Source organism: Zea mays, chromosome 7, assembly GCF_902167145.1.
Source record: "Zea mays cultivar B73 chromosome 7, Zm-B73-REFERENCE-NAM-5.0, whole genome shotgun sequence".
Taxonomy (NCBI): Eukaryota; Viridiplantae; Streptophyta; class Magnoliopsida; order Poales; family Poaceae; genus Zea; species Zea mays.
In genome coordinates, this window is record NC_050102.1 from 77,350,233 (window position 1) to 77,360,544 (window position 10,312).

Here is a 10,312-nt window from a genome sequence, read left to right on the forward strand (position 1 = left end):
CTATTTTCCATTTCTACTATTTGTATTGTATATTATTTATTTGTATTAATAGTTAATGTAGTTCAAGTGGACGTCAGAACGCTAACATAGCTGTGACCACAGGATGATGACGATTTACTACAACAGGCACTTGCAATGTCAATGGAGGGTGGTGCTTCAGGATCTGTAGCTGTGACTGACTCTGCTATGGCAGAAGCCGGTGCAGTTGACCCTGACTTAGTGTTGGGTGTGTTTTCTCTTATGTTTGCAGCTTCTACAGTTCTAGCGCATATAATTTGTTGCTATCAATTAATTCTGGTAGTGACAAATGAACCACTGCTTTCTAGTGACACTGATATGTTTATATGCAGCTCTTCAAATGTCTGTCCAGGATGCAAACATGTCCAGTGACACTGATATGAGTAAGGTGTTTGAAGACAGAACGTTTGTGTCATCTATCCTTAATTCGGTATGTATTATTCTTAAACTAATGGCATACATGTACATTTTAGCTGCAGCTTCAATAATTTATTAGCCCTTTTATGTGTAAAATAACAACTTCCTGGTGTTGATCCCAATGATCCATCTGTTAAAGATTTGCTGGCATCATTGCACAGCCAGGGAGAGGTATGTTCTTTTTTGGGTTCCAGTGAAGGTCTCTGTATTGTGATGCAATGAAATTCATGTTGCCTCTAGACTATAGCATTGTTCAGCTTCACCTTGACTAAATAAGAATAAATATATTATCTATCACCAAATCTTCATGCAAATACACAGTTAGTATATGCAAGCAATGGCTATGCACACCTACAAAAAAAACCATTGCAAGATTTAATAATTGTGGTGCATGTATGCAAATACACGAATCTTGACTAGTCTAGTAATGCATGTATGTGGAAATATGAAGGTTTCTTTATTTCTCTTCTTAAACAGGAAGAGAAGAAGGAAGACAAGTCAGACAAAACAGAAGACGAGAAGAACTGCTTCAAGCTAGAGTGATGTCGTTGTGGTGCTTTTGTGACTGATCATCTCTGGAGCTTTTGTGAATGATCTAGCTAGCTATCTGTAATTGATCTAGTTGTGAATGATATTATAATTGTGATACTTTTGTGAATATATAATTGTGGTGCTTTTGTGTTTATGTGATGGATCTATGACTGCGGTATACTGATTAATTGTGTATGTCTTTATGATTCGTGTATAAAAATCTGTGATTTGTGGTGCTTAATTAAATGTATATTTTTATTAATAACAACTGTAAAAAGGGCGACTTTCTGTTGGTTGCTAAATGTATAGTATGACGACTTACTGTTGGTTGCTAAACCTATAGTACAGCAACCCACGGTTGGTCGCTAAATATACAATATTAGCAACAGACGGTCGGTCGCTAAAAAGATGTCGGTCGCTAAAGCCTTTAGCGACGGCACTTACAGCGACCATCCTTATGGGTCGCTAAAAGTTTTTAGCGACCAACCGTAGGTCGCTGAAGGCCGTTTTAGCAACCAACCGTAGGTCGCTGTAAGTGAACCGTCGTGTAGTGGTTCTCGAGGATCAGCTAATCAACACTCAGCAGCAACTTGCGGAGGCTAACCAACATTTGGATATGCACCACCAAGAGATCCAGGACATGGAGGCCAACGAGGATGTCGACATCGAGGGAGGAGAGGAGCCGGAGCCTGCCTCTAGCTTTGACACTACTGGCTCAGGGAGACCACCTTCCCCCGAGTCGAGCGTTGCCTCGTTTGCTCACTAGGTCGTCGGGATAGGGTTAGCAGTGTGTGGCGGTAGAACTCCTCGAGGCTAGCTTAGCTTTTGCACCCTTGGGGTACTAGGCTAGACAGAGTTGAGTCTTTTGGGTCACTGTTGTAATCTTAGCAAACTCTTTTGGAAGTATGGATGATGAATGATGTCGGTTTTAATTTATGAAGGAAAGTTTTTATGCCATGGGGACTCTTTTTATGACTTATGCAAGAAGATATTGGTTTTACCCTTTCAGATCTTTCGCCACATATGAACTCTGACATCAGAAATGTGATTTTGAGAGCATCCTTGATTTTTCAGATGACAGAAAGGGCGTGTCATGGACAGAATGAACGCATTCCTCCGCCACCGCCTCCTACCCTGCAAGAACTGATGGCCCAGCAGAATGAGATTATGCGACAGTTGGCTCAGCGTCAGCCACCACCTCAGCATTATGGTGGTGGTGATCATCAGTGTCACCCAGCAGCAACCACTTATCAGGAGTTCCTCGGCACGCAGCCGCCTTTGTTCACTCGGGCAGAGGATTCACTTGATGTGGATGTATGGCTTAGGGTAGTGGAATCCAAATTCCCACTACTCAATGGAGTTTGTTCAGATGTGACTAAGGTCAGGTTCGCCACTCAGCAGCTTCGTGGACCCACGCGGACATGGTGGAACCACTTCCTTGCTATGCAGCCAGTTGACCATGAGGTGGAATGGAGAGAGTTCAAGGCAGCTTTCAGGGGGCATCATATACCAGCAGGCATTATGGATCGCAAGCTCAATGAGTTTTTGGCACTTACTCAGGGAAATCGTACAGTATTACAGTATGCTCAGGTCTTCAATGACCTGTGCCAGTATGCCAGATACCACGCAGACATTGATGAGAAGAAGAGGGACAGGTTCAGGAGGGGGCTCAGCACTAAGCTCCGCGACCGCCTCAACACCGTCAGGGCCAACAGTTACAATGAGTTAGTCAACATGGCCATTTCTCAGGAGGACTGTATCACCGCCCGTCAGGCAGAAAAGAAGAGGAAGACACCTGTGGCAGGATCATCAGCTCAGCCACAGCGCTTCAGGATTGTGTCTGACACTCAGAGCAGGGGACCCTAGCAACAGCCAGGATGTTGAGTGATCCGACCACAGCAGCAGCAGGCACCCAACCGCTCTCAGCTTCCAGTTCAGAGGAACAATCAGCCACAGCAGCAGCAGTACCGTCAGGCCAATGACAACAGATGTTTCACTTGTGGTAACACTGGACACTATGCCAAGAATTGCCCTAGAAATCAGCAGAGGCAGGGGCAGAATTCCAACCAGAATCAAGGCAAGAGGCAGAAGGTGCAAGTGAGACAAGGCAGGCTGAACTTCACCACCATGGAGGATATTCCAGATGGAACACCCGTCTTGACTGGTATCTTTTCAGTTTTGAATTATCCTGCTATTATTCTTTTTGATTCTGGTGCATCACACAGTTTTATCAGTACCAAATTTAGTGCCAAGTGCCAGTTACCTTTTCACCACACTAATGGGGGAATTACAATTTCTACACCCGGAGGCAGGGTTGCCACCTATCAGATCAATAGACACGTACCAATAAAGTTGGGTAGCTTCATATTTAAAACCACTCTCCTGATCATGGGATTGGATAGTGTGGATATCATCATGGGGACTGATTGGTTATCGCGACACCATGCGGTAATTGATGTCGCAGCCAGAGCCATAGAAATTCACTCCCCACTGGATGGCGAGATCACCTTGTACCTACCCGACCGGGGATGTACCCGTTCCTGTGCCTTCACTATGATAGAGTCGCCTGCTGAGAAAATCCCAGTGGTCTGTGACTACCCAGATGTTTTCCCGGATGAATTACCAGGAATGCCACCCGACAGAGACATAGAGTTCGCAATTGAATTACAACCCGGGACTGCACCTATATCCAAGAGACCCTATAGGATGCCTCCAGCAGAGTTGGCGGAATTGAAAAAGCAGTTGCAAGAATTGTTGGACAAGGGGTTCATTCGCCCAAGTACTTCACCATGGGGAAGTCCCGCCTTATTTGTGAAAAAGATGGATGAGAGTCTGAGATTGTGTGTCGATTACCGCCCTCTCAATGCGGTGACCATCAAGAACAAGTACCCATTGCCCCGCATTGATGTATTGTTTGATCAGTTGGTGGGAGCCAAAGTATTCTCCAAGATAGACCTTCGCTCGGGCTACCATCAGATCAAGATCAGGGCCAGCGATATTCCGAAGACAGCCTTCTCTACAAGATATGGGCTTTACGAGTACTTGGTGATGTCTTTTGGGCTGACCAATGCCCCGGCTTATTTCATGTATTTGATGAACTCAGTGTTCATGCCAGAGCTTGACAAATTTGTGTTGGTTTTTATTGATGACATTCTGATTTACTCCAAGAATGAAGCTGAGCATACTAAACATTTGCATACCGTACTTCAGAGACTGTGCGACCATTAGTTGTATGCTAAATTGTCCAAATGTGAATTCTGGCTGAGGGAAATCAAGTTTTTGGGTCACCCCATTTCTCAGGATGGGGTATCAGTTGATCCTGAGAAGGTACAAAAAGTGATGAATTGGAAACCTCCTACCACTGTACGGCAAATACAGAGTTTTCTGGGATTGGCAGGGTATTATTGACGATTTATTCCGGATTTCTCCAGGATTGCCAAGCCAATGACTGAATTGTTGAGGAAACGAGTCAAGTATGAATGGAGCCAGAAGTGTGAGGATGCCTTTCATACACTAAGGCAACATTTGACAACAGCACCCGTGCTAGCTCAGCCTGACAACGCCAAACCCTTTGAGGTTTATTGCGATGCTTCCGGTACTGGATTGGGATGTGTTTTGATGCAAGACAACAGAGTTATTGCTTATGCCTCCCGAGCACTTAGACCCCATTAGCAGAACTATCCCATGCATGATCTGGAGTTAGCAGCCGTAGTTCATGCTCTCAACATATGGAGACATTACTTGATGGGAGCTCATTGCAATATCTACACTGATCATAAGAGTCTCAAATATATCTTCACTCAGGCTGATCTTAATATGAGGCAGAGAAGATGGTTAGAATTAATCAAGGACTATGATTTGGAGGTGCATTACCATCCTGGCAAAGCCAATGTTGTGGCTGATGCCTTAAGCAGGAAAGCCCAGTGCAACTATATGAATATGGATGCAAAAATCACCACCCTATGTGATGAGTTGTGTAGACTGAACATAGAAGTTGTTTCCGCCGGTGCTTTAAGTTATATTTCAGTGGAGCCCACCTTACATGAGCAAATAGTCATGGCACAGATTGGTGATAAGGGTGTCCAAGTCATTAAGGAAATGATCAAACAGAAGGTGGATAAATACAAATGCTTCTGTCAAGACAGCAAAGGGATTCTATGGTTTGGAGATCGATTAGTTGTTCCCAAGAACCTCGAGCTCATAAAGAAAATATTGGATGAAGCTCACCTTTCCAAATTCTCCATGCACCGAGACAGTAACAAGATGTATCATGACCTCAGATCCTTGTACTGGTGGACTAGAATGAAGAGGGAAATTGCGAAGTATATATCTGAATGTGACACTTGCCAGAAAGTCAAGGCCAGTCATTTGAAGGTAGTAGGCACCTTACAGCCCCTTCCCATACCATCTTGGAAATGGGAGGATATTTGCATGGATTTTATTGTGGGATTGCCCAATACCTCCCAACACCACGATTCTATTTGGGTCATTGTGGATAGATTGACTAAGACAGCGCATTTCTTGCCAGTACATACCACCCACAGGTCAGAGAAGTATGCAGAAATCTACATTGACCAGATAGTTCGCTTGCATGGAATACCAAGGACTATTGTGTCTGACAGAGGAGCACCATTTGTAGCACGTTTCTGGGAGCAATTGCAAGAATCACTTGGGACCCACGTGATACAAAGCTCAGCATACCACCCTCAAACAGATGGTCAGACAGAAAGGGTGAATCAGATTTTGGAAGACATGTTGAGGGCATGTGTGCTACACTATGGAAAGGATTGGGACAAGTGTCTTTCATTGGCAGAGTTCTCTTATAATAACAGCTACCAATCCAGTTTGAAGATGGCACCTTTTGAAGCCTTGTATGGGAGAAGGTGTAGGACACTGCTAAATTGGTCACAAGCTGGAGAGAGGGAAATTTTTGGACATGACCTGGTTCTTGAAGCAGAGGAGAAAGTCAGAGTTATTAAGAAGAACCTAGAAGCTGCTCAGGCCAGGCAAAAGAGCTATCATGACAAGAGGAGGAAGCCTTTACAGTTTGAAGTGGGAGATCATGTCTATCTTAAGGTGTCACCCACCAAAGGTGTTCAGAGATTTGGAATCAAAGGCAAGTTAGCTCCTCGCTACATTGGGCCCTATGAGATCATAGAGATTTGTGGACCTGTGGCATATCAATTGAAGTTGCCACCCCATATGTCAGCAGTTCATGATGTGTTCCATGTATCCCAGCTGCGAAAGAGTGTCCGCTTACCCACGAAAGTACTACCTGAACCAGAATTGGAGATAGAACCAGACTTATCCTATCAAGAGCACCCCGTCAAGGTATTGGATCAAAAAGAGAGATCAACATGGGCAAGGTCGATCAAAATGTATAAGGTTCAGTGGAGTCACCATTCAGTAGAAGAGGCTACGTGGGAGACTGAGGATTTTCTATGATCTCGCTTCCCCGACTTTCTGCCTAAAGGAGTCAGTACGTAATCCAAAAACCCCACCCCCACCTGCCCTTTGAATCTAGATATAAGAAAAACTAAGATGTTAAAGGTATAGTAAGCCTTGAAGATAACTTTAAAAGGACTTCCTTCTTAAGTTGCAAAGAGAATGACATTCGAAGAGCAGTTAACTAGAGAAACTTGGCTAAAGGAAAAAAGGCAACACACCAGCACACCTTCGGGGTACCCCCTAAAGGATCCCTACCCAAAATCTCAGGGCGAGATTCCTTTAAGGGGGGAGGGCTGTAACACCCCAGGTGTTACCAAGACACTGGCTTCATTTATGCACTGATGACTTGTTATCACATGTGGTTAAGTGGAGGAGAAGAAGCACCTAAAACCTTGGAAGCATGGGTTAGCTAAGAGAGGTTATTGACAAAAGCTTCACCCACACATTTTGAACAATGGTCATCTTGAGCCAATGAGATTAAACCCTAAAGACACCTAAGGGCACTAGACTTCCAAGCAAGGGATCAGGGGATAAGTTAATCAAATTGCCAAACATGATTCTAATCCTTAAACAAAGTTTAAGTAACATTGTAACCTACCAAATGCAGGAGGAAACATTACAAAAAGACCCCTTAAAGACCCCAATTTCACCCCTTAAGTAGAGAGCACACTAGAGCTCTCTAATTCTCTCTAAGTCAAAATCTAACCCTAATCGAAAGAGCAGACGTGTTCACTTAGTAAATGGCGCCAAAACCACTTGGGTTGAATACCAAAAAGGTGCCAAACCACCTAAGGCACCCACTGGAAAAGTTTGAAACCGAGCCAATTTCGTTTGACAAGATTTGGCATCGTTTTTGTCGTGAGGTGGACAGTGGGACAAGCCAGATTTGGCGTCCGCAAATCTCCCTACCTAGGGCATATCTGCCATTGGAACTCACATACAAGAGATAGCCCTAGGTGCTAGGAGGAGGCCTGCGCTGGATTTTTGCAAAGATTCGCACGTTTGCGATCTCGGCGAGCTATTGAACATGGGCAGAAGAACACCTCCACGTGTTCGACGCGCCCTGAACGCGCCAGGGCACGCCCAGCGCCCGACCCCGCGCGCCCCGCGCCGCACCAAGCCACGCCCGTGTCTCTTGCCCGCGCCCGCGCCTATAAAGCCAGCCAAAGTTTCAGCCGTACTCCCTCGCGCGCTCTCGACCTCACCGGAGCAAGAGATCGCCGGAGCTTGCCCTGCAGACGGCGTGCCAGCGGCCGCCCGAGCACCCACCACCGTAGATCGGCCAGCAGAGCCATCCCCAACCCCGTCCAACCCTCGAAATAGACTCTACGTGCCTCGGTGAAGCTCCCAGAGCGAGGAATCGAGCTCTGCCTCACCGGAGACGCCGGATCAAGGTCACCGGACTTCACCCGACCGCCGGCGAACGTAGATCGAGCTCCACGGTGAGTTATTCTCCGATTCCTTGCACAGGTCGACTCATTAGCACCCAGTGAAGCTCCTCGTGCCCGTGGATTGACCTGTATCACCGTGGATAGGTCGGAGCACACGCCGCCGACGAGCTCGCCCGCCTGCGCACGTGGACCGGCCGATTCCGGCCATCACCGTCGTCAAGCCGCACCTCGTTGTGACCGCAAGGACCTCCCGAAGCCAACCCCACCCTTCGCCGGACCTCCCTCGCCATCGGTAAGCCGCGCCGCCCTTTTTCCTTTCGCGGGTACTGTTCAAAAGTGGGGATGGACCTCGGGGAAGAAGGAATAGAAGTCAGGGGGGTTTCTGAACTGTCAGTGACTCAGGGGAATAGTTGCGCAGGGGTATAAATTAAAGAAATGGTTTAGGAAGAACCCAGGGTCCTCGGCTATAAACTGGTTTTCCAGGAAACCTTTTTAAAATTTCTAATTTAAATACAAACAGAGCTTGTAAAATTCATAACTTCAGTTTTATTCAATCAAATTTGGTCAAATCAATTTTGCCTGATTCTAAATAATGTGAACTACCTAGGAAAAATGCAAAACCCCCTTAGTATTGCAAAAGAATTTAAAGTTTGGAATTAAATATTGATTTGGCTAAAAGCTAAATAATAGAAGAAAACTAGTTACACTGTTAGACTGAGGTTAAGAAAAATCAGAGAAGTACTTAATCACTCCCTAAGCTATTTAAAAATAGTAAACCCCTCAGTACACCAAATTATTGTAAGGTTTGCCATTTAAATCATTTTTTAGGTTAAAGATAAAGAAAATAGAAAAGGTAATTTAAATTAAGAACCAGGGAGCAACCACATTTTTGTTAGCTCACTTATTTAATATAGTTCACGGGAAAAATTTATTAGGCCCTTGTTTAGTACAAAAGAAATGAGATACCTTTTATTTTATGCAAACAAGGAAAACTTAGGAAAAATCTTAGAGAAATAATCCTAAGGAGAAAACACCCCAAACCTTGGGATAACTAATATTTTGTTATTATGAACATAGGAAAAATATGAGTTCTGTTGTTTGATATTTTTCAAATAACAAGTTAATTATAAGTACCTTTTTGGCATTAAACCTTAGAAAAGCATAACTAAATAACCACTAAGTAACCATCTTTGATTTTTGGCACAGAAGCATGTTATTACCCATAGATACCAGCAAAAATAACTCTTAGTACAGAACCCACACCTAGATGAGAGATGTAGTGCAAAGTGACCCCTCTGCCTCAACTTTTGTTATTTTTGTCCAGGGCATATTCTATTTATTTTTTACCTCAAATTTATAGGACAGACTACAGTGACCAATAGTAACCCACTGTATTTTTTACAGAATTTCTGGAAATTTTGAAATCACTGTTGTAGTTCAAACCCACCTTAAGAGCATAAAAAAGAGAATAAAAGAAGGAATTAAGTAGTGGAGATAAATGTTACCCTGACCAAAACAGCAAAATCTTGAGTACCTACTAGAACCTTTAAGGGCAATCCAAGCCTTAATCCGCTATGTTTACCTCTAAGCAAAACCTCAAACCTAAATTGATCAGCATAAACCACAAGAGCTTCTTATAACAAGGAAACCCTAAGTTATCGACTAACTTAGTTTTTCTTCACTATGCATAATGGCTACTAAATCCTGCATATCATAGCATACATATTTCTTATTCATTGCATTTGATAGATTGCAACCTCGCTGACGGAGAGTACATCCTCGTGCCGGAGCAAGGAGTTGCTCAGGAGGTAGCCCCGGATCCAGCACCAGAGCCTGCCATCGAGGATCTGTCTGCCCCAGCTTTGGAAGGCTAGCCCCGGTTTTATGCATAACCTACTTATTATGCTATTTTACTACACATAATGATTGTAGGACTGAATGTGCACTTAAGTGTAGGAGTTGTTTGAAACCCTAGTTGCATGATCTCAGGAACCCTTTTGAGATGGATACTAGTATGCTAGGTCGAGTAGCTGCTTTACTAATTAGGGATCTCGGTAGAAGTCGAGTGATTTTTCTAGCACTCGTGCGAGATCAGGAATTGGTTGTATCCATTTTTATATCGTAATGATGATGGTCTGTGGACAACGGTCCATGGGGATGCGTTGTCTACGAGACGGAAATTGGAATAAGGATTAAGGTGTGGTACCGTGTGTCAAGCGTTTGAACGTACTAAGCACATGCCGAGAAATATGGTAAATCGGTAAGCCTAGTACCTGAGTGAACCTGCCCGCAGACTTTGCCCCTCACGCGACCTGAGACATGGTCTCCCATTCCGGTTATGGTGGGTACAAGTGTTGTCACTGCACGACGGTAGTCGGGGTCAGTGAGGCATTGTACGCCAAGGCGGTGAGCCCTGATCTGTTGCTAGGGAGTCGATAGGGACGGTTGATGTGTGTGGGGACGGAGTGCCTCGCCGCGTCGTGTGTTTAGGTTTACCTTGCAAGGTT

General features: G+C 44.6%; 1 protein-coding gene across 1 annotated transcript; it reads left to right on the forward strand.

The window, feature by feature from the left end:
- The first annotated feature begins 343 nt into the window (after window positions 1-343).
- LOC109940836 (26S proteasome non-ATPase regulatory subunit 4 homolog) lies at window positions 344-993 on the forward strand. Its single transcript, XM_020541161.3, has 3 exons — window positions 344-448; window positions 538-606; window positions 913-993. The coding sequence occupies exons 1-3, from the start codon at window positions 359-361 to the stop codon at window positions 976-978; spliced, it is 225 nt and encodes a 74-aa protein (XP_020396750.1). The 5' UTR covers window positions 344-358; the 3' UTR covers window positions 979-993.
- Window positions 994-10,312: the final 9,319 nt, after the last annotated feature.